This window comes from Gobius niger (genome assembly GCF_951799975.1).
Source record: "Gobius niger genome assembly, chromosome: 7".
Classification (NCBI taxonomy): domain Eukaryota; kingdom Metazoa; phylum Chordata; class Actinopteri; order Gobiiformes; family Gobiidae; genus Gobius; species Gobius niger.
In genome coordinates, this window is record NC_136858.1 from 1,650,744 (window position 1) to 1,675,031 (window position 24,288).

Genomic DNA, 24,288 nt, shown 5'->3' on the forward strand with positions numbered 1-24,288 from the left:
GGGGGGCGGGGGTTATGAGTGTGACGTCACATGAGGAGACTCTGCAGTGTGTGTTTACCCGCAGCTGGTCATGTGACTCTCTCTCGTCGGTCAGGATGTAAAATTGCAGGGTTTGTAGGACGAGTGAAGTCCACAGCTCATGTTTTGGATTCTTCCCCTCCAAACCCCCGCCTGAGCCTGAACAGAGCATTTTCTGCAGTTCAGCTTTACCCAAATCCATAAGGATCCATTCATCAGATTTGTGTAGAGCTGAACTGGAGAAAATGTACTGGGTTAAAGGGATATTTCAGGATTTTTGACATAGGGCCTCATTTCCTAGTTATCCAGAGTGTTGTTGATTTCTGGAGATATTTTGTTTTTTTAATCCATGGTCCTTATATTTGAAGATTTTAGTGGTGCTAGGCTAATGCTAGGCTAGTGCATGTCTATGGTAACTAGTAGCTTTCAAATGAGGCGTTACACTGGCCTGCCAGCTTTAAAGGTACACTGCGTAACATTTTGTACTATACTTTTGCCATCAACACGAAACATGCTCCCATTGGCCAGCTCGACACAGAAAATGCTATTTTTGCGGTGGGTGATCACAGAATGGATCTGGATGAGAACCTAACCTGCTTGAATCTCAAATTCAGCTGCCTTTTGTCAACATCTCCATGGCGACGAGCTGGAGATGCACCCACTCCCGGTAAACATACAGTCATGTCTTTAAGAGACTTGAGAAGCTCACAGCAAAGGCTCATGTTTGTTTGTACATTTTTAGGTACTTTTCAATGAGGAAAATATTTGCCATGAAATAAATGCTTGTATTTCAATTTTATTTATTGGGTGAACTGTTACGCGGTGTGGCTTTAACCTTTTAGATTTGGGTAAAGCTGGACTGGGGAAAATGTTCTTGGTTAAAGGGATATTTCAGGATTTTTGACATAGGGCCTCATCTCCTAGTTATCCAGAGTGTTGTTGATTTCTGGAGATTTTTTGTTTTTTTAATCCATGCAGTCCTTATATTTGAAGAGTTTAGTGTTGCTAGGCTAGTGCATGTCTATGGTAACTAGTAGCCTGCATTCAAAACCTTTAAAATCATGGGCTCGTCCTCCAAACGTTGCCATATCTGATTTGTAGAAAGCTCCTTTGTGAATTCCATGTGTAGTGATGGCGGCCGCAGGTAAACAAACTACTGTAGATCCGGTAACCGAGCAGATCACTCCGCCGCGGTGTAGCTACAACCAGGAAGCTGATGCTGCTCAAATATAAGTTCTTTAAAATCAACACAGACATTTATATGGTTAGTCTGGTGTCATAAGTGATTTGCCTCAGGTGCTCTGTGCTCGGGTCAGACTGTTTTTAACCTCTTAACTCCCACCTGAACATGTTTTCTCCAAATTCTCCAAATCTAAAAGCTTCTACAAAACAGCAATAAAAAACGAAGAGAAAATTAGGATGTAAACGCAACAAAAAATGTTTAAAAGTGACCCAAAAAAGCGACAAAAATGACAAAAGCTCAACAAAAAAGTGACAAAAGAGCAACAAAAAAGTGACACAAAAACAGCAAAAAAATTACAAAAATCCAGCAGAAAAAAGACAAAAATACAGCAAAAAAGTGACAAAAATCCAGCGGAAAAATTACAAAAATCCAGCAGAAAAAAAAGACAAAAAATCCAGCAAAAAAGTGACAAAAATCCATCAAAAAAAAGACAAAAATCCATCAGAAAAAAGACAAAAATCCATCAAAAAGTGACAAAAATCCAGCATAAAAGACAAAAAAAAACAGCAAAAAAATTACAAAAATCCATCAAAAAAGTGACAAAAAAGCGGCAAAAAAGTAATAAAGTGACAAAAGCACAATAAGTGACAAAATCACATAAGGGAAATAAAAAGTGGCGAAATGGCAAAGAGGAGAGAATGCATTTGGTTTTGGCGGGTGGTAAGAGGTTAATGCAGGCTACTAGTAACCATAGACATGCACTAGCCTAGCACTAGCCTAGCACTAGCCTAGCACTAGCCAAGCACTAGCCTAGCACCGCTAAACTCTTCAAATATGAGGACTGCATTGATTAAAATATATATGTATCTCCGTACTTTTGTTGCACGTAGTACCGACACTACAGGTCAAAGTTCTGTCAAATTATTACTTGAGTGAAAGTACTGAAGTATCTGCTGTAGGAAGTACTGAAGTATCTGCTGTAGAAAGTACTGAAGTATCTGCTGTAGAAAGTACTGAAGTATCTGCTGTAGGAAGTACTGAAGTATCTGCTGTAGAAAGTACTGAAGTATCTGCTGTAGAAAGTACTAAAGTATCTGCTGTAGAAAGTACTGAAGTATCTGCTGTAGAAAGTACTGAAGTATCTGCTGTAGAAAGTACTGAAGTATCTGCTGTAGAAAGTACTGAAGTATCTGCTGTAGAAAGTACTAAAGTATCTGCTGTAGAAAGTACTGAAGTATCTGCTGTAGAAAGTACTGAAGTATCTGCTGTAGAAAGTACTGAAGTATCTGCTGTAGAAAGCACTGAAGTATCTGCTGTAGAAAGTACTGAAGTATCTGCTGTAGAAAGTACTGAAGTATCTGCTGTAGAAAGTACTGAAGTATCTGCTGTAGAAAGCACTGAAGTATCTGCTGTAGAAAGTACTGAAGTATCTGCTGTAGAAAGTACTGAAGTATCTGCTGTAGAAAGTACTGAAGTATCTGCTGTAGAAAGTACTGAAGTATCTCAGTACAAGACGACTGGTTGGTATTGAATCCCTTCCAAAGGCCTGTCCTCTCTGCAGATGGAAGTGTCCGGTGTGGGGCGAGCACCGGTCAGGGGGTCATTTCCATCGATCTGGAGGGAAATGGGTCAGTCGGGCTGGAGACACGGCCAATCAGAGGCCAGGAGGGACACAGGCGGCCAATCAGAGGAGCCCGGCGCTGAAACAGGAAGTGCGTCAGCAGGTATTGATCAGAAAAAACAGGACACAGGCCGGAGCAAAGCGGACAACAACACGGGACTGATCAGTGAAATGTGTAAACAGTCGAGCGCTGGTCACCTAATGGTCACAGGTTCAATTCCAAGACTGTATGGAGCATGGAAGTATCATCAAATTGAGCCTAGACAGAATTTCAAGGCGGTTTGGGGACCTCAGTATCATCTAGGCCAGGGGTGCCCAAAGTGGGGCCCGCAGGAGCCCCCAGAGAGTGACCTACTTTTGCGCTGCATGTGGTCAATACTAACTCTCTTCCATTCATTCTCAATGGCACATATGGATGCAGTACACGTTTTGACCACCAGCGTCAAATTGGGGGCGCTGTTTCACTCCTTTCGCAAAGTTAAGGAAACACTGTTGTGGTGTGTTGGTGTTTATCAGTCACAGAGCGTCGTAGCATCAACTTTAACATTTTTCCAACTTTTTTTTGCAAAAATCGTTCATCTATGACTTATAAAAGAATTTATGCTGAACTTACACTTTCAAAATGATATAATGTGGCATTTTCTTTGACTTAAAGAAATGAATGAGCTAAAGTCACTGTAGGTGCTGCAGGTACAGGTGGTGCTGTTGTTTCCATTTTGCATGTTAACCCCTTAACTCCCACTTGAACCGAGCACATTTTCTCCAGTTTGGCTTTACCCCAATCCAAAAGCTTCTGGACAAAAGCTGTGAAAATAGCAACAAAACTGAGACGAAAACAGTGATGGACATGTGACAAAAAAGTGAGAAAAAAATGACATAAAAGTTACAAAAATGAGTTGAACACCCAACAAAAAAATGATGGAAAAAAAATCTGATGACGTGAGGAAAAAGATCCTCTCGGTTCAGACGGGAGTTAAGAGGGGAATTGCATAGACTGAATTAAAATGCAAAGCTATACCAAAAAAGAAAATAAAGTAACTTTTATTATTTGCAGTTATATGTTTCACAGTTCACGTGGCCGTGTTTGGCCCGCGACCCACAGGCACTTTTTCATTTGGGCCCTCGGAGACAAAAAGTTTGGGCACCCCTGATCTAGGCTGTTCGAGGATGATCTGTTGGCTTGAAAATCAGCAAACCCAAGGCCATGGTTCTCTGGGGGGTAAAAGGTGCTTCCCTTCTCCAGGTGAATCCAGATACAGGTGCACCACACTGTCTTCATCACAGACCACACAGTACCAGTAGGGCTAGATGTAATCATTTCAGACTTATTGGTTCTTTGTTTGACCTTTGCCACTTTTATCTTGGGAATGGAGTAACGTTTCCTCACTCAAATCCTCTTGAGTCACGTCCTCTTGGATTAGTGATCCATAGTGGCCAATGTCTTCACTCAGCTCCATGTACTTCTCTGCTCGGCCTTTAACACTGTCACCAGTACAGACACCTATGGGCATGTGAAGGCCCTGTGCTCTGGGTTCTTCCATGGATCTGCAGCCCTGTCGCTTTAGAAGATCAGCAGCCTGTTTCTCCCCAACGCTGCCTCTTGGGAGGAGGCTCAGACCCAGGACACACTGGAGGAGGTGTTCATGGATCGGGAAGTCTGGGCTCAGACTTCTGCCTCCACGACCGGATAAAGAGGAAATGGATGGATGGGACCTTTTGTCAGGGTGACCTTCGAAAATGTAACAAAAGTGGAGCAAATCCTGTAGATATATTGACTGAAAAGGTGAAATTCAACTCATCAGCTTGTGATATTTTTACTCAACCTTCAACATAATGAGTTTATTCACATCTAAACTGTTGAAGTAGTTGTAGTTTGCTTTTATTTTTACATAAAATGATGTGAAAGCATGATTCATATTGCTAAAAAAGAACCAATTCAGCTGTTACAGATATTGTAGCTTCATCCAACATGGGTTTAAATGAGCTGATGTTGGATAACAAGGACAGAAGTCACAAAAGTTTGGACCCAAAATGAGCAAATGCACATGATCTCATTCTCTATGATGTGAATCTAATTTTCTTTTTCTTTTTTTCTTATACAGTTCATTTGGCAACGTTGAAAAGTAGGACCTCATCAACAACTGCTCCTCCAGACCCGGATCCTGCAGCTCAGTGAGGCTTCAGCTTCAGGTATAAACCAGGCCTGGTCTGTGGCGCCCCCTGGTGGGCTCAGCGGGATAATGACAAGGGTGAAATGAACCGCAAGTGGGAATCTGTGTTGTCAGAGATGAACGAAAAAGCAAAGGCGAATCTCAAAGGACGTGAAAGCGTGGCCTCAGGTGATTTTTCTGTTTACTCTCTGCTTTCTCTGCAGTTCTTCTGAAAAAAAGATCCAGTCCTTTTCACAATTGAGATCCGGTTCGACCCGTTCACCTTCGTTTTTCATTTCATTTTGAATTTATTTATTTCAGGCCATGGTTCACATGTCAAAATACATTCAACAAAAGGAAGCCCGAAACCTCTGACCCCCCACCTTAACCAGTTCAGTTTTACCCAAATCTAAAAGCTTCTTCAAACCTCATTTGATTGTCGAGCTGCACCGCTTTTTTGAGCTCCCGATCCGATCCGATATTTTGACATTTCATCTGGCCGATACCGATCTGATACCGATCCGATACAGTCTTTTTGTATTATATTTGTGTATAATATATCATTATATATTATAGCCTATGGATATTACAGTTGTTTTACCTTTTTTTTTATAAACTGGTTTTGGCTTTAGCTCTGGATTTTAAATTAGAAAGTTTTTCAGAAGCTGGTGTTCGCGACAGGTTAAGGATTTAATTAACCTCTACCCCCCGCCTAAACCAAATACATTCTGTCCTCTTTGGCTTTTATATAGGCCTGTGTAACACCTCAAAGACCCACAAATCTGATCTTTTTCCTCGCGTTGTTATTGTGTTGTGTCACCGTTTTTTTTTCTTTCCTTTTTTTTCCTTTTTTGTGACATTTTTGTTGAGTTTTTGTGACATTTTTGTTGAATTTTTGTCACATTTTTGTTTTAATTTTTGTCACATTTTTGTTCAATTTTTGTAGAATTTTTGTAGAATTTTTGTAGAATTTTTGTTGAATTTTTGTTGAATTTTTGTCACTTTTTTGTTGAATTTTTGTCACATTTTTGTAGAATTTTTGTCACATTTTTGTAGAATTTTTGTCACTTTTTTGTTGAATTTTTGTCACATTTTTGTTGAATTTTTGTCACATTTTTGTTGAATTTTTTGTCATTTTTTGTTATGTTTTTGTCACATTTTTGTTGAATTTTTGTCATTTTTTTGTTACGTTTTTGTCACATTTTTGTTGAATTTTTGTCACTTTTATGATGAATTGTTGTCAGTTTTTTGTTGAATTTTTTTGTAATTTTTTTGTTACGTTTTTGTCACATTTTTGTTAAATTTTTGTCACTTTTTTGATGAATTTTTGTCACATTTTTGTTGAATTTTTGTCACATTTTTGTTGAATTTTTGTCACATTTTGGTTTAATTTTTGTCACTTTTTTGTTGAATTTTTGTCACATTTTTGTTGAGTTTTTGTGACATTTTTGTTGAATTTTTGTAATTTTTTTGTTAAGTTTTTGTCACATTTTTGTTGTATTTTTGTCACTTTTTTGTTGAATTTTTGTCACATTTTTGTTTAATTTTTGTCACATTTTTCTCACATTTTTGTTGCGTTTACATCAGGGGTGTCAAACTCATTTTGGGTTGCGGGCCACATATAATAGAGAAAATGTTTCCAATATATGAATAATAATGAGCTGTGATTTGATCAAAGCCCCAACTTGACTGTAGCTTCATTAATGACAACGGCTCACACTTGTATTGCACTTTACAAGCCTGTGTCACAAGTTCCTGAAAGTGCAGTCGTCATTATTCATTCACTTGGTGGTGGTAAACTGTTATTGAAGCCACAGCCGCCCTGGGGCAGACTGTCCATTTACCACATGGCTATATAATGTGTTGTTCATATCCTGAGCTCTTGTTATGTCAGTGCCCTCTGCTGGACACGTGTGGAACTCTATCCTTTTTTTATTATTTAATGCCCCCTAGTGGCTAGAATGAGCATTCTGGTTATTCTTTAAAAAATCATAACTCCTCACAGGAATGGGCTAGAGACTTACTTTTTTTTTTTTGACATACTCTGGAATTTATGCTCTACAGAGCAGGGGCCGGATTAAATCATCTCCCGAGCCTGATCCGCGGGCCGTATGTTTGACACCCCTGGTTTACATCCTTGTTTTCTTCTCATTTTTTGTGGCTATTTTGTGGCTTTTTTCCCAAGAAACCTTTTGATTAGGGTAAAGCCAAACTGGAGAAAATGGGATCCGTTCAGGTGGGAGTTAAGAGGTTAATGTATATCCTCCTGTGTGGATGTTGTTCTGTTATGATTTTACAGTTTCTGTGATTTTATTTTGACACCTCCATCTGAACTCTGTTTTGAAATGTGTCGTAAGCCCATGAGGGCGGGGCACTTCACACAGCAGTCCTCTTAACTCCCGCCTGAACCGAGAGCATTTTCTCCAGTTCAGCTTTACCCAAATCCTGTAGGCCAGTGTAACGCCTCATTTGAAAGACCTACAAAACTAAATTGATCTTTTTCCTCACATTATCAAATTTTTTTTCATCACTTTTTTTGTTGGGCAGTCATCTCATTTTTGTCAAATTTTTGTGACTTTTTTGTCCCTTTTTCGTCAAATTTTTCGATTTTTTTGTGTCCATTTTTTTGTCACTTTTTCGTCAAATTATTCGCTTTTTTTTTTCAAATTCTTATTACTTTTTTGTCAATTTTTTCTCATTTTTTCGTCAAATTTTTCTCACTTTTTTTGTCAATTTTTTGTCACTTTTTTGTCAAATTTTTCGATTTTTTTGGTCAATTTTTCAATTTTTTGGGGTCCATTTTTTGTCACTTTTTCGTCAAATTATTCGCATTTTTCTGTCAAAGTCTTATCACTTTTTTGTCCATTTTTTCCTCAATTTTTCCTCAATTTCTTCTCAGTTATTTGTCACTTTTTCGTCCCTTTTTTCTCACTTTTTTTCACATTTCCATCCTTGTTTTCGTCTCAGTTTTGTTGCTATTTTCACACCTTTTTTCCGGAAGCTTTTAGATTGGGGTAAAGCTGGAGAAAAAGTGCTCGGTTCAGGTGGGAGTTAAGGGGTTAAGTATTTACACAAAATTCAAATACAAACAACAATGAAACTGATGTAACTGGAATCACACATAGTAATTACACAGTGAACCGGACCAATAATGCGATTCATGAAATCTAAATAAAGTAGTGCTTGTGTTTTGATGATGATTTTTGCCCCAGTTTTATCGCTTTTTGTATCTAATTTTTGTCGCTACTTTGACCCTTTTTCTTTCAAGTAGCTTTTGGATTTGGGTAAAGCCAAACTTGGGACAATGCGCTCGGTTCTGGTGGGGGTTAAGAGGTTAAAGAGCCGTTCAAAGTGTAAGCCATTATGACTCTTCCATGACACGGACGAGGTTCAGTGGAGGAACTTCAAAGCCTCAGATAAAACAAACGATCACCCGGTCCAGATGACTGTCATTATGTATCGTGTAGAATACAGTGTGCGTCAGACGGACACTTCGCTTTTAATTGATCTTTAACAGAGCGCTGCTGTGAAGAAACGAGAATGTCCCTCTGACTCACGAGATCCACACCGGAGAGAAGAGAGAGGGGGAGAAGAGAGGGAGAAGAGAAGGAAGGGGAGAGGAGAGGGGGAGAAGAGAGGGGGGGAGAGAAGAGAGGGGGAGAAGAGAGGGGGGGAGAGAGAAGAGAAGGAAGGGGAGAGGAGAGGGGGAGAGAGAAGAGAGGGGAGAAGAGAGGGGGAAGGGGAGAGGAGAGAGGGGAGAAGAGAAGAGAGAGGGGAAGAGAAGAGAGAGAAGAGAAGAGAGAGAGAGAGGGAAGGGGAGACGAGAGGGGGAGAGAAGAGAGAGAGAGAAGAGAGGGAAGGGGAGAGGAGAGAGGGAGAAGAGAGGGGGAAGGGGAGAGGAGAGAGGGAGAAGAGAGGGGGAAGGGGAGAGGAGAGAGGGGAGAAGAGAAGAGAGAGGGGAAGAGAAGAGAGAGAAGAGAAGAGAGAGAGAGAGGGAGAGGAGACGAGAGGGGGAGAAGAGAGGGGGAAGAGAAGAAAGGGAGGGGGAGAGAGAAGAGAGAGAAGAGAGAGGAAAGGGGAGACGAGAGGGGGAGAGAGAAGAGAGAGAGAGAAGGAGAAGAGAAGAGGGGGGAGAGAGAGAGAAGGGGAGACGAGAGGGGGAGAGAGAAGAGAGAGAGAGAGAGAAGAGAGGGAGGAAGAGAAGAGAGGGACGGGGAGACGAGAGAGAAGGGGAGACGAGAGAGAGAGGAGAGAGGTAGAGAGAGAGAGAAGAGAGAGGGAAGGGGAGATGAGAGAGAGAGGAGAGAGAGAGAGAGAAGAGAGAGAGAGAAGAGAGAGAGAGAAGAGAGAGGGAAGGGGAGACGAGAGAGAGAGGAGAGAGAGAGAGAGAAGAGAGAGGGAAGGGGATAGGAGAGAGAGAGAAGAGAGAGGGGGGAGAGAAGAGAGGGAAGGGGAGAAGAGAGGGGGAGAGAAAGAGGAGAGAAGGAAAAGGGAAAGTGAAGAGGAGATGGAGGTAGAGAAGAGAGGAGGAGAAGAGACAGGGGAGGGAGGGAGAGAAGAGAGAGAAGAGAGGGGGAAGAGAAACAGGAGAGAAGGAAAAGGGAGAGTGAAGAGGAGATGGAGGGAAAGGAGAGACAGAGGGGAGGGAGACAGGAGAGGAAAGTGAGGGGAGAGAAGGAGACGAGAGATACAGAGAGAGGAGGAAAGGAAAGAGTGAAGAAGAGATGGAGGAGAAAGAGAGACAGAAGAGGAGCAATGGAGAGAGAGAAGAGAAGAGAGGAGGGGGAGAGAAAGAGGAGAGGGAGGAAAGAGAGGGGGAGGTGAGAAGAGAAATACAGAGAGGAGGAAAGGAGAGAGTGAAGAGGAGATGGAGGGAAAGGAGAGACAGAGGGGAGGGAGAGAGGAGAGGAAAGTGAGGCGAGAGAGGGGGAGAGAAGAAGAAGAGGGATACAGAGAGAGGAGGAAAGGAGAGAGTGAAGAAGAGATGGAGGGAAAAGAGAGACAGAAGAGGAGCAATAGAGAGAGAGAAGAGAGAGATTTGAAGGGATGGAGGGAGAGGAGAAGGAGAGAGAGAGAGATGGATGGATGTTGTGGTCCGGTCCACTCCGCCTCAAACTCATCACTGACATCTCTCTCGACTCCAGGTCCAAATGCTAAAGCCCCGCCCCCCCCGTCTCTGTGGCCGGACTCATGTGAGACTGAAACTGTTGAGGGTCATGAGGTTTTACGCCGAATCAGAGCGAAGACATCGATTCTCCTCCGTCAGACGCTCGCCATGTGCTGCCCCACATCCACAAGACCCCAGGACAAACGCAGACTGAAACCGCCTCGACTGTCCTGACGTCGCCCCGCGGGGTCGGAGAGGTTTTGAAATCAGAATCATCACCTCCACACACTGCGCTACAATGGAAACCTTTAATGTGAGCTTTGGTTTGGCTCCTCCCACTCGGGCCCAGGTGCTGAAGGGATTCGTCAGGGTTTTTTTCTCCGACTCAAAGGCTCTTTCGAAACGCCGTGTTCACAAAGTTAAACAGACATTCCCAACACAAAGAACTGGGGCATGAATCAGGAGGAAGTTCGCTTTGGCCTTTAAACGTCTTCACGAGTTTATGTCCAAAGCAGTTCTTTACAAGTGACAAAAAGGACAAAGTAGTGCGGAATTAAACGAGTGATTCCTGAAACTTTTTCCCGTGAAGTTCCCCGTTGCTTTGTTTGAGGACCACGGTTTTCTGTCGCTAAGTGTGGATTCTGTTTGCAGTTTTCACACTGTTCCTTTTGTTTAAAACAAATAAGACGGCGTTTATGGCTTCATCTCCCTTAAAGGAACAGGCCATCGTTTTTCCATACTGAGATATGACGCCGAAGCACTCCTGGTATTATTACGCCTTACAATATAGTTCCCCCTTTTTGCCCGCTTAGAAAATCCACATTGTGTAATTTTGTGTAATTATACTTGGATCGTGTAAACAGGGAAAACGTGGAAGAGCTCGGTCGCTTCTATCTTCTACCTGGTTTGGTGTGGAGGGAAAGAGAGAGACAGAGGGGAGGGGAGGGAGAGAGGAGAGGAAAGAGAAGAGAAGGAGATGACATGCAGAGAGAGGAGGAAAGGAGAAAGTGAGGAGGAGATGGAGGGAAAGGAGAGAGGGGAGAAGAGATGAAGGGAAAGGAGAGAGGGGAGAGAAGAGAAGAGAGGTGAGGAGAGAGATATAGAGAGGAGGAAAGGAGAAAGTGAAGGGAGTGAGTGGAGAGAGAGAAGAGAGGAGGGGGAGAGAAAGAGGAGAGAGATTTAGAGAGGAGGAAAGGAGAGAGTGAAGAGGAGATGGAGGGAAAGGAGAGAGGGGAGAGAAGAGAAGAGAGGGGGAGGTGAGGAGAGAGATATAGAGGAGGAAAGGAGAGAGTGAAGAGGAGATGGAGGGAAAGGAGAGAGAAGAGAGGAGAGGGGAAGGTGAGGAGAGAAATATGGAGGAGGAAAGGAGAGAGTGAAGAGGAGATGGAGGGAAAGGAGAGAGGGGAGAGAAGAGAGGGGGAGGTGAGGAGAGAAATATAGAGAGGAGGAAAGGAGAGAGTGAAGAGGAGATGGAGGGAAAGGAGAGAAGAGAAGAGAAGAGAGGGGGAGGTGAGGAGAGAGATATAGAGAGGAGGAAAGGAGAGAGTGAAGAGGAGATGGAGGGAAAGGAGAGAGGGGAGAAGAGATGAAGGGAAAGGAGAGAGGGGAGAGAAGAGAATAGAGGGGGAGGTGAGGAGAGAAATATAGAGAGGAGGAAAGGAGAGAGTGAAGAGGAGATGGAGGGAAAGGAGAGAGGGGAGAAGAGATGAAGGGAAAGGAGAGAGGGGAGAGAAGAGAATAGAGGGGGAGGTGAGGAGAGAAATATAGAGAGGAGGAAAGGAGAGAGTGAATAGGAGATGGAGGGAAAGGAGAGAGGGGAGAGAAGAGAATAGAGGGGGAGGTGAGGAGAGAAATATAGAGAGGAGGAAAGGAGAGAGTGAAGAGGAGATGGAGGGAAAGGAGAGAGGGGAGAGAAGAGAAGAGAGGGGGAGGTGAGGAGAGAAAAATGGAGGAGGAAAGGAGAGAGTGAAGAGGAGATGGAGGGAAAGGAGAGAGGGGAGAGAAGAGAATAGAGGGGGAGGTGAGGAGAGAAATATAGAGAGGAGGAAAGGAGAGAGTGAAGAGGAGATGGAGGGAAAGGAGAGAGGGGAGAAGAGATGGAGGGAAAGGAGAGAGGGGAGAGAAGAGAAGAGAAGAGAGGGGAGGTGAGGAGAGAAATATAGAGAGGAGGAAAGGAGAGAGTGAAGAGGAGATGGAGGGAAAGGAGAGAGGGGAGAAGAGAGGAAGAGATTGTTTAATTTTGTGTAATTATACTTGGATCATGTATATAGGGATAACGTGGAAGAGCTTCTATCTTCACCTGGTTTGGAGCTACAGAGGAGGAGAGGCTAACTGCTAACGCCGTCTGTGTTTACATGACTGAGGACACACGTGAGGACCAGGCAGGTACGCATGAACTCGTCTAAGCTCAGGTGAGAACATATCTCAGTATGGAAGCACACTGGCCTGTTCCTTTAACTCCGTAAGCTTTAGACCTGTGGCTCGCAACTGGCAAAAATCAGATCAGCGTTGCAACCTTTCCGAAAGCCTGCCAATAATCCTGAACTCTGCACCTTCTGCGCAACTAAAGTGAAGCTCCGCCTCCTCTCACTCGCCTCAGCCTGACTTTACAGCGAGCCCTCTGTCCGAGTTTGGTTTCTCTGCTCCTGGATCTTTAGCGAAAGGCTTTTTGAGCACCCCTCCTAAGGGATGACTGTAAACTTTACTGGGAGTGGGGACGTCTCCGGCTCGTTTCCATGGAGATTAGGGATGCACCGATACCACTTTTTCTAAAACCGATACGAGTACGAGGCCTTTGATTTAAGTACTCGCCGATACCGAATACCGATACGAGTACAAGGCATTTTCTCCAACATTCTTACATCTTTCACAGCAGATTGGTTTGTAATTAGTCAATTTACTCATGCACATTTCCTTAAGTAAAGTAGGCGACACATTTAAGAGCAGTTATATTAGAATTGTGCTGACGCCATTTATTTATTTTTATTTTCATTCAATATAATGTTTTATTTTTATGTCTCTGTCCATCACAGACAGAAAAGCCCATGTCCTAAAGCTCCCAATGCCTGTGCCTTATTCATTGATATATTTTTATTTAACAATAGTATTGAGATGTTACTTAAATGGTCTCTTTTCGTCTTTACTTCAGCTCCTGTAGATTTTCTCGTGTGTTTGTAGTAACTTGGCGAGTAGCTACAGCGTTTTCATTGTTCTGCTGCAGCTCATTTTCCCTCAATATAAACATGCTGTGTGTCTTTAGTTTGGATTTTCTGAGGACTTTTTAGTCGCTGGGTTAGTTTTTCAGATGAATAAACCCCTGGGCATAAAACGGCGTCAGAATGGCCAAAACTGCGCTAGCCGCGAGTTAGCAACGTTAGCCTGTATGTTGTAAACACTGCTGCACTAACAACATTAAGCTCTGGTTAAATCCAGCTCAGACTCTGATTTAGAGAGCGCAGTCTGTAATAAAGTCAGCTCTATGTGGATTATTGTATTTGCACTAAACAATTCTCCAGTTTGTTGCTTCTTCTCGCCTCGTAGCTGCGCCTCGTAGCTGCGCTGGCCGCACGTCAAATGGTATCGGTTTCTGGTATCGGGACCTCATGAATGAGATCGAGTATGAGTACAAGCATGTGGTATCGGCCCAATACCCGATACTGGTATCGGTGCATCCCTAATGGAGATCTAACAAAAGGCAGTAGAATTTGAGATATAAACAGGTTAGTTTCTCATCCAAGTCCATTCTTTTATTACACACTGCAGTAATAGCATTTTCAACAGTACAGTCCAAAATGTTACACACTGTACCTTTAAGTCCCAAAGAGATTAAGCATCTTATTGGACTCCTGGGCCAGAAGAGTTTGTTTTATGTGGGACAGTGCATGTTTCCACTCGTCGTCCCCCATGCACACTCTCAAACACCATTCATCCTGGCCTATTGTACATGTTTTTAGTGGTAGGGGAAACTGGAGGAAACCTACTCAGACACGGGGAGAACAAACTCAGCAGAAAGGCCCCGTCCAGGCGGGAATCGAACCCGGGACCTTCTGGCTGTGACGCACAAGCGCTAACCGATGTGCTACTATGCTGCCTGAGAAAAAAACCTATTGTACATGTTTTGATTGGGAAGGGAAACTGAGGAGAACATGCAAACTCCACACCCAGGAGGAATCTGTGACCTGTAGCATCTGTACTTTTGCTCATTTGCCCGACTCTGGACAAACGTACTAGTGTTTGAGGAGCCGGAGTCACTCACGTCGGTCAAACCAGGATCCACATCAGGTCAGCCCCATTAATCGCAGGTTACAGGGCGTTAGTCACATGACCGCGTGACCAGGAAGTGCCGCAGCTCTGAGGGTTTTGTTGTTTGTCTGCATGAGCGCGTTGTCCGTCGGTTCAGTTCACCCTGCTGGTCTCATGTTGTATTACAGTGGTTCCCAACCTGGGGGCCCAGAGCTCTGCCTGGTCAGAGGGTCAGGTCATAAATGATGTTAGTTCAGCAAAATAAATGGTCTAAAACAGGGGTAGGCAAGTTTGCGTCGTGGAGGGCTGATTTTCATCACTGCCAAAACCACCAAGGGCCGAACTTCACCATTACAGCCTGAAGGAAAGAATTTTTTTTCTGCAAATGCCAAGTGGTTTTGGCTTCGGGACCCACTATTGCCCTCGGATGACAAGCCAAGACCCAAATACAAGTGTAATTTGTCATATATCGTATAAAATATTGTATTTTAACAATTTTTTTTAATTGAACAAGCGGTAGATATGCTTTTAAGAGATCCAAACAACCCAATATTATTCATTTAAAGCAGTACTAAGTAACTCTCCCCCCTAGAGGCCATAAGCGCAACTGCAGGTGTAGTAGCAAGTTATGATTTTTTTAACTTATTAATTGTCTTGGAGAGTGAACTACGCTGACAGAAAAGGTGAAGGGAGAGAGGGTTACTGTACATCCAATTATACAATGGAAATATTTTTTTTCACTCAAACTTGGCTGTAAATACTGTTTAAAGTGACGTTAGCCCGCAGTTAGCTTTGCCCATTAGCATGTTAGCTTCTTCTTCGAGATTCCATTAGTGTGTATTGCTTTCTCCGGACCGGTGGCAGCCAAGTTACAAACATGGTTTTCTGGCCAGAGACACCAGGGGGAGATGAAAGACCCTCCAATCATCCCTTTAACACTTGTATTACAGGGACTACGAAACGGATTTATTAAGGTAAACAGTAAACACGTTACTTAGTACTGCTTTAACAGACTCTGGTGTGTTTTCATGCAGTTTCAGATGGAAAATATGGAAGAAAAAAGAGGTTGACCCACTGAAAATGGTTCCGCGACCCACTTTTGGGTCACAGTTTTACGTTACATATGTCCAAGTGGGATGTTCTGTCAGGACATTTAAAAAGATACTGCATTTTTAGAGTACTCTATCATGTATTTGATCTCTTATTTGCATAATAATATTTCTCAGAATCGTCTTAGGGGCCAGAGGTTCTGTCCTGGAGGGCCTGACGTTGCCTAACCCTGGTCTAAAATCATCACATATGACTGAGAAAGGAGTACAGGTGCAAGGATGAAAATGCAACAAAAGGAAAAAAAAATCCAGAGTGTTGTTGATTTCTGGAGATTTTTTTTTTTTTTTTTAATTCATGCAGTCCTTATATTTGAAGAGATTAGTGGTGCTAGGCTAATGCTAGGCTAGTGCTAGGCTAGTGCACGTCTATGGTAACTAGTAGCCTGCATTAAAAACCTCTTCAAAATCATGGGCTTGTCTTCCAAACGTTGCCATATCTGAGCTACAACCAGGAAGCTGACACCCCTTCCTTCCTTCCTTCCTTCCTTCCTTCCTTCCTTCCTTCCTTCCTTCCTTCCTTCCTTCCTTCCTTCCTTCCTTCCTTCCTTCCTTCCTTCCTTCCTTCCTTCCTTCCTTCCTTCACATCTATTTGGACATTATATTTGCCTGGATTTGCAGAAAGCTCCTTTGTGAATTCCACGTGTAGTGATGCGGCCGCAGGTAAACAAACGACTGTAGATCCGGTAACCGAGCAGATCACTCCGCCGCCGCGTAGCTACAACCAGGAAGCTGATGCTGCTCAAATATAAGTTATTTTAAATCAACACAGACATTTCTATGGTTAGTCCGGTGTTATAAGTGATTTGCCTCAGGTGCTCTGTGCTCGGGTCAGACTGTTTTTAATGCAGGCTACTAGTTACCATAGACATGCACTAGCCTAGCACTAGCCTAGCACCGCTAATCTCTTCAAATATAAGGACGGCATGAATTTAAATATATATATATCTCCAGAAATCAACAACACTCTGGATAACGTTATGTCAAAAATCCTGAAATATCCCTAACAACTAGCTAGCTGGTAACTCGGTGTAACACTGTTTATTGTCCCACCGAGACACGGAAAAGGAGGTTCTGGCTTAACATTAAAGGGATATTTCAGGATTTTCTTACATAGAGCCTCATTTCCTAGCCATCAAGAGTGTTGTTGATTTATGGAGATTTTTTTTTAAATTCACGCCGTCCTTATATTTGAAGAGTTTAGTGGTGCTAGGCTAGTGCTAGGCTAGTGCATGTCTATGGTATCAGCTAGCCTGCATTAAAAACAGTCTGACCCGAGCACAGACCACCTGATCACTTATAACACCAGACTAACCATAGAAATGTCTGTGTTGTAGTAGTTTGTTTACCTGCGGCCGCATCACTACACGTGGAATTCACAAAGGAGCTTTCTACAAATCAGATATGGCAACGTTTGGAGGACGAGCCCATGATTTTGAAGGTTTTTAATGCAGGCTACTAGTTACCATATACATGCACTAGCCTAGCACCAGCCTGGCACCACTAAACTCTTCAAATATAAGGACTGCATGAATTGAAAATTAACTAGGAAATGAGGTCCTATGTTAAAAATCCTGAAATATCCCTTTAACCTCCTGACTCTCATCAGTAAATATCCTATGAAATTGTATCAGCTTCTACTTTTGGTGCCAGGAAGTGTCTGCTTGTTACCTGGATCTCGGGCCGGATTAAGACACGATGGCATCAAATTTCCTTCGATAATTTGACTCGTCTGTCAAATCACAAGGACGATTCTTCGGACAGACGTGCAGAATCAGCCTGGAGTCATTATTTCACGGGTATTTGTGTTTTTATCCCTGATCTTAAAGTTAAAGAGGACAGTATCGCTTTTCGCTTTTCCTGCAACAAGTGCGTCCAATCAGATCCCCACGTGACGCCTCGGTCCCGCCCCCTCCCCTCCCCACATGTGACTCAAAGTCCAGACCCAAGTCCCCAAACCCCGGGTCTCCAGCATCCACAGTCCTCCACAGACACTACGACTACTGCGAGTACTTCTGCGAGTACTTCTACGAGCGAATACTGGACACGATGCACATCACGGCGGAGGAGAAGATCGAGCTGGGGCTGAAGGACCAGGGCACGGACAACCAGGGCTTCACCGTGAGTCCAAGTCTCAGAAATGATAGTAGAGAGTTTGCGTGGTTGTTTTTGAAGGAAAGCCGGTCGCGTTTAAGCCGCAGAGGAATGCAGTACAGTCGATTACAAACACACGAAACATGCAGTTATTTATCGAACAGGAGGCACGTGTCGATCATTGAGGAAATATGAGCTCCATATTTCCTTTCTTTTAGTGTTTTCATTAAAAAGTAAAGTGGCTGACTAATGAGACAGGTTTAAACTCATGGATTTGTTCAGAGGATTTTGAATATACTGTTTATTTAGTGAAACAACTAATCCATTATAGTAATAGTTAATTGTTGAATGAATGGTTTCCTGGTTTGAACAAACTCAACACATGTCATGAAAATGTAGTATTTCTGATGGAAAACGCACGTTGTTTGTAAACTGAGGGTCTGTAGAGGGTTTTACAGTGTACACTGCAAAAAATTATCCCGAAATAAGTGCTTTGTTCTTGATTTTAGTCTAATTTCATGAAATCTGACCATGGGGCAAGATATTTACACTTAACCTCTTAGCCTGAACCGAGCACACTGGCTTTACCCAAATCTAAAAGAGCAACTGGTAGTAAATGAGGTACTTCTACAAACAGAAGTAATTTCTAGGATTGTGTGACTATAAAAGAACATAAAACAGCATTAGGGAAAACAACAAGTACAACCTTCATTACTAAGAGTTACCACTGTTTCTAGAAGTACATACCTTGTAATTCTCACTATAGTATCCTTTAAGTACCACAATAAGTACCTAGAATTACCACTGTAAGTACTACCAAAAGCACCTCTGTAAGTACCACAATAAGTACCTAGAAGTACCACTATTATTACTAGTATTTACCACTGTAAGTACCAAGGACTTACCAGCCCGTAATGTGAAGTGTTACCATTTCATCACTAGTTTATGTTTCACCTTGTTCTGATTTGATTTAGTTTTTGAGTAATATAGTTTTGCACCAATGGTTTTAGGGTAGTCAGTCAGTTTATTCAGATTTTCTTCTACTTTAGTCTTTTTTAGGTCCTGATTTAGTCTTTTGAAAGCCCTGTTTTGACACACACAGACCATTTATTATTTTTGTGTACATTCAGTGTTGAAACGTTTGTCGTGATGCAGGTGTAAAGTCTGGAAAATCGAGCTGGATTCCCTAAATTTGACCCAGGATCGAGGTCAAGAGTCACCAGCCCGAGGAGTAGCCATTGTACATGTTTTAGGCTCATGTGCAGAGCGTGTTGTTGTTGTTGTGGAGGGACAGAGCAGTGGACACAGCTGGACCGAAGAGCCACAAACACTGGGCAGATGTTCCAGCACAAAACATGCAGTGTGCTCACCACAGGGGGCGCCGTTCACACCGTCCTCACGTTCAGAGTCAGAATAACAACATTATTGTCAACATTTGCCGACAGTTTGTGCCTCAGAGGGAGATTAAGAAGAGATTCTACAACATGTGAGGTCAGAGGTCAGTATGTCGGGCCAGTTTCTTTAAAAATGTATTGTATTCTATATTAGTAAAGCTTTGAACATGTAATATGTTTGTACCACATATTACTGTTTCAAAAATATAACTGACTTACACTACTTTGAGTTACTCTGAGTTACTTTGGGCAAAGTGCAGTCCAAGAGTTCCTTTTCCTTCACTTTCCCCGTTCTCACGTTAGCGACGCAGCTGCAGATCTGAAACACCAGTTTTAACTGGATCTGGAGCTGCTCTTTATTTGGGGGAGTTTAGAAGAAGAAGAGATTAATTTAGTCCACACGAAGACAAAACGCTTATATTTTCAGAAACTTCCTCTGTGAGCCTGAAGCAGCTCAGTAAATGTGAGCGTCCACATGGGTCGACTCAGGTCTGTGGTTCATCCTCCAGGCCTGTGTGAGGCGCTGTGACGCTAACACAGATAATAAGATGTAGAGGCGCATGTGCAGTAAACCTTAGTGGAATTTAAACAGTGAAAAGGAAAGTGATTGAAGGATTTAGGATCTACAGAAGAGACAAGGAGGAGAGTTTATTCTTCTGTCAGTGACTTTTCCTGTCAGTCCAAAAACACAGACTGACTCGTGTTTTTCGACTCGTCACCTGTGGCTTGTGGACGGCAGTGGAGCAAAGAGGGGCGGAGTCAAACCATCATAGATCCATGAGGAAAACTCAGTATCAGGTCTGTAGATTTTGGATCACAGGCTCTGGAGCTGTGATGTCATCGAGACGTCGTAACAACGGAGCCACGTAAACGGCGTTTTCAGATCTTTCCTCTGGGGCCGAGTTTGTAGAATGTTGGTTTATAGACGCCCTAAACGCCGGCTCGTATGGACGATACACTGGACTGATCAAATATCTTTGTGTTTGGTCCTCAGCTGGACTCCGTATGGACACGGCCTAAGTTTAGTTCATACATTTAACTGCACTTGTGAAGTCCAGACCTCCGTTCACAGTTCCTTTTATCCTCGTCTTGCTCCTCTGCTCCTCTGTGACTGCCTGTGTGTGAGTCAGCTGTTTGTGTGTTTCTATTTTATCTGTACTTCACGTTATGTGCAGAATGATTATGGTGGTGATCGTTGTCTATCAGATAATTGATTTACAGGCATTCATATTTATAGAGCTGAAATAAGACAGAAAAAAATACACTTGAGTATTCCCAACTAGAATTCCTTGCTTGGTCTTTTTTCGAGTAAAACAAAACCTTTTGCAAGTCACAAAGCTCGAGATTTGGCCCCAGATGTTTCCAGCTGCGGCGCCTCGTGCAGCCGGTGGAATGTTTCACGGTGTCGCCCTGTGTTTGTGGATCTGTGTCCTGCACGAGCTCGGACGTGGCTTTGTATTTGCTCTGTTTAAATGAGAGGATCCTTTGTTCAGACCCAGGCTGCTCCTGTTGGGTGGATTACGCTCACAGGAAGTCATTTGGGAGTAAAGTTTCAGATGATGGACTCACAAAGGCGGGTCTTCGAGGGTCATTATTGACCCTTTAGCCAGTGCTTGTGCACAGTGAGCTTCATAAATGATCATAGGAGAGATGAACTATAACTCACTTTGTAGCCACTGTTTGTGCTCAGTCATATTTTAAGCTGGTGATTTATTCACTGAAGGAAACGACAGGACAAACCAGAGCGGCAGGAGAAGCCCTCGGCAACCCAGGATCCATCCAATCAGGTTATTACAGTCCGAGTTTAGAAAAGTCTTGATCATAAAATTACAGATGATGAAAATACCAGTAAAGTTCATGATCCAGAACAACATTGCAACTATTAACGCAAAATCAAGCAAACTCTTCAAAATCAGTGCAGCATTACAACTTTCCCGCAACTATTCCAATTATCCACAATTTCCTTCACAACTGTTCCTGAATTCCAAACCTTCTGCACAACTACAGTGACTTTCTGATCAGTTAAATCCATTTTACTTGTTCTATTTGCAGATAGGAAGTCATGTCCAGCATCTCTGCAGGTTTAAGTCCTTCAGATTGAAGCTCCGCCCCCCTCACTCGCCTCAGTCTGACTCTACAGCGAGCACCGCTGTCTGCTCGTCTCACTCTCTGTCCCAGTTTAGTTTCTCTGCTCCGGGATCTTTTCTTGGCGATATCGGCAAACATACAACGCGTGACAGAGGTCAGAGGTCAGAGCTGTGACTGCGCTCCCACTAAACTACTGATGGATCTACGGCTCTTGGAAGAAATCGGGGTAAAATAACTTATTTGAGCTGAAACAATCCAGTGCTTTGTATCACACGAGAACAGATATGTGGAAAAGCCAAAGCAAACACTGGTGAACAGAAAACCAGCTGATGACTTCAGAGAGAGAAGTGAAGTCCAGACCTTCCGTTGACAGTTCCTTTTATCCCAGTCGTGATGTTCAGAATGATTATGGTGTTGACCGTCGTCTATCGGATCATCTCGCTGACCTGGTCTTCATGTTCTGTGTGAGCAAAGCAGAGTCAGAGGTTTGGTCAGATTTACTTCAACCCACCCCCTGTTACTAAGAGTCGGTATAATAATCGAGACCCCATAAACCAGCTCTGCCCTGTCAGTTCCAGAAGCACACGGTGTCTAAACATCGTGTGCTCAAAAATAATCTGAATAAGTAAACCTACAACTATTTCAACCAAAGCACTGCGTTAATGTGTGATTAACTTTACACGGCTGAGGTTTCCAGCCTCATGACCTCCATCTCCCCAATACCTGTAACAGGATTAAAGGAACAGGCCATCGTTTTTACATACTGAGATATGTTCTTACCTGAGCTTTGACGAGTTCTTTAGGACCTGTCTGATCTTCACCCGTGCCTTCAGTCACGTAAACACAGCGCAGACGGCGTTAGCATTTAGCCTCTCCCTCTCTCCTCTATAGCTCCAAAACTGGTCAAGATAGAAGCTACCAAGCTCTTCCACGTTTTCCCTATTTAAATATGGTTACGTGAAGTGTTCCACTACAAAGTATAATTACACAAAATTAAACAGTGTGGATTTTCTAAGCGGATAAAAGGGGGGACTATATTGTAAGGCGTAATAATACCAGGAGTAGTTCGAAATCCGCGCAGTAATCTTCACCTTACTGCGCAGTAATCTTCACTTTACTGCGCAATAATCTTCACTTTATTGCGCGGATTTCGAACTACTCCTGGTATTATTACGCCTTACAATATAGTTCCCCCTTTTATCCGCTTAGAAAATCCACATTGTTTAATTTTGTGTAATTATACTTTGTAGTGGAACACTTCACGTAACCATATTTAAATAGGGAAAACGTGGAAGAGCTTGGTAGCTTCTATCTTGACCTGTTTTGGAGCCATAGAGGAGAGAGGGAGAGGCTAAATGCTAACGTGATTGAAGGCACTGGGGAAGATCAGACAGGTCCTAAAGAACTCGTCAAAGCTCAGGTAAGAACATATCTCAGTGTGTAGAAACGGTGGCCTGTTCCTTTAAGGGGAGCAGCCGGGGCAGTTCCCCCACTCTCCCCCCCCTCAACCCCATGTCTTACTTTGTTATTTTATAATTGGCTCAGCTGGTAGTTTTGGTGTTTGTCTCCTATACTTCTACTACTACGACCCTTTTTTAATTCAATTCAAAGCTTATCAATATCGAAAAGTGAATTTATCCTATGGTTAATCCCAGTAACTAAGATGAAGAGATGAATCCTTATTTTTTGTTGAATATAGTTCCCTTTATAATCAAGATGAAAAAAAATATATGTTACTGAAAACTGCCAAGCAAGAAACAACCACCGTGCCGGACCACACTCAAACCTCTCCACACTTGAGCTGCAGGACTATTGTTGGAGATTTTCTGTTTTATTCACTGTTTGTGTGGATTCGGATGTGTGTGAGTTTAAAAAAAAATACAATTACAAATTCATATTAAAGTACTTTTTTTTTTTGCTTTGTCCACTTTCATAAGCCTCATTTGAAAGCCAAGACCCACAAAACTGATACAGACTTTTTTTCCCCACTGTTTTTGTATTATTTTTGAAGCATATTGTCATGTTTTTGTAGTTTTTTTTTTACTATAACATAACTTTTTATCTTCGCTTTTCTGTGTCGTTTTCATCACATTTTTGTTACTGTTTTGTTGCTCTTTTGTGGCATTTTTGTTGCTTTTTCATCGCTCTTTAGTCGTACTTCTTGTGTTATTGCTGCTATTCTGGCCTGTTTTTGTCGCTTTCGTTGCCATTTTGACACATTTTTTTCAAGAAGCTTTTAGATGGTGGTTAAAGGGGCGCCGGCTCCAGAGCAAACTGACTGAGGGTGCAGTCTAGTTTCAAAGGTGCAAACAGAGTTTCTCACCATTAAAGTACAGCGTGATGCCATTAAACCTGAGGGTGCAAACGTTTCAAAATGAGGGTGAATGACCCTCTTGCCCCCCTGTAGATCCGGGCCTGGCCTAAAGCCAAACTGGAGAACATGCTCTCAGTGAAGGCGGGGGATAAGGGGTTAATGCTGCCTCTGGAACGACACCATGAAAAAAGTTTCTGTTTTTGATCATTTTCTTTTTACAACACCGGCTGTAGCTGAAGTTTATTTCTGACGCTGGTGTCGTTTAAAGAGAGGGTATTCTGCTTTTTTCAATAACATATTACCAGTCTATATCACACTACAATGATGACCAAACCAAATGCAGTAAATTAGACTAACTGCCTTGTATAAAATGTCTCTCTCAAAATGGCTGTAGTGAATGTCTTGAAATAGGCCTCTGTCTCTTTAAGAACCTCTGAGCCTTTCCGACACGCCCCCTCCACACGCTGTCTGTGGCATCAGTGGGGAGGGGGTTCTGCTGAGGAGCAGTGGTTGGTTACTCGGCTGGTGACGAAAGCTCGGAGGCGTCTCCAGGAGGTGGGGGCGTTCCTAGGAGGACTCAGGCAAACCTATCCCTAAAATGGCCGCCATCAGAGTTTTTACAGATTACTCAAAAATACGTGAATGTGCCAAGGCAACACTTCAGGCATGTTTTTAATGAGGGAATGACAAAATAACATGATGGAAAGCCTGAAAAAGTCGATTTTGCAGAATACTTTAACAGTGCTGGTTGTGAGGGCCATGGATGCAGCGGGTAGAGCGAGTTCCTCAGAGACCATCGAGCCCGAGTAGGTGACCACGTGTCTCTGCAGCCCTGAGCGTGTCCACATCAGCAGCACACGGCTGCACATGACTGTCCCTGTCACAGTGTCACAGCGTCACAGTCTCCGGGACAGGCCCGTGATCTGTCAGACTACGCTTCGTTAGCGCCGTTTCCTCCTCAGACACGGACG

General features: G+C 43.0%; 1 protein-coding gene across 1 annotated transcript in view; it reads left to right on the top strand.

The window, feature by feature from the left end:
- Positions 1-17,460: 17,460 nt before the first annotated feature.
- The window catches only part of LOC306965843 (solute carrier family 23 member 2), a gene marked incomplete at its 3' end in the record, with an annotated part of 109,363 nt that continues 102,535 nt past the window's right edge, over positions 17,461-24,288 (top strand). The window contains exon 1 of the mRNA XM_079560411.1: positions 17,461-17,548. Coding sequence (XP_079416537.1) covers positions 17,477-17,548 — 72 coding nt within the window. The 5' untranslated portion in view covers positions 17,461-17,476. The remainder of the gene's footprint in view (positions 17,549-24,288) is intronic.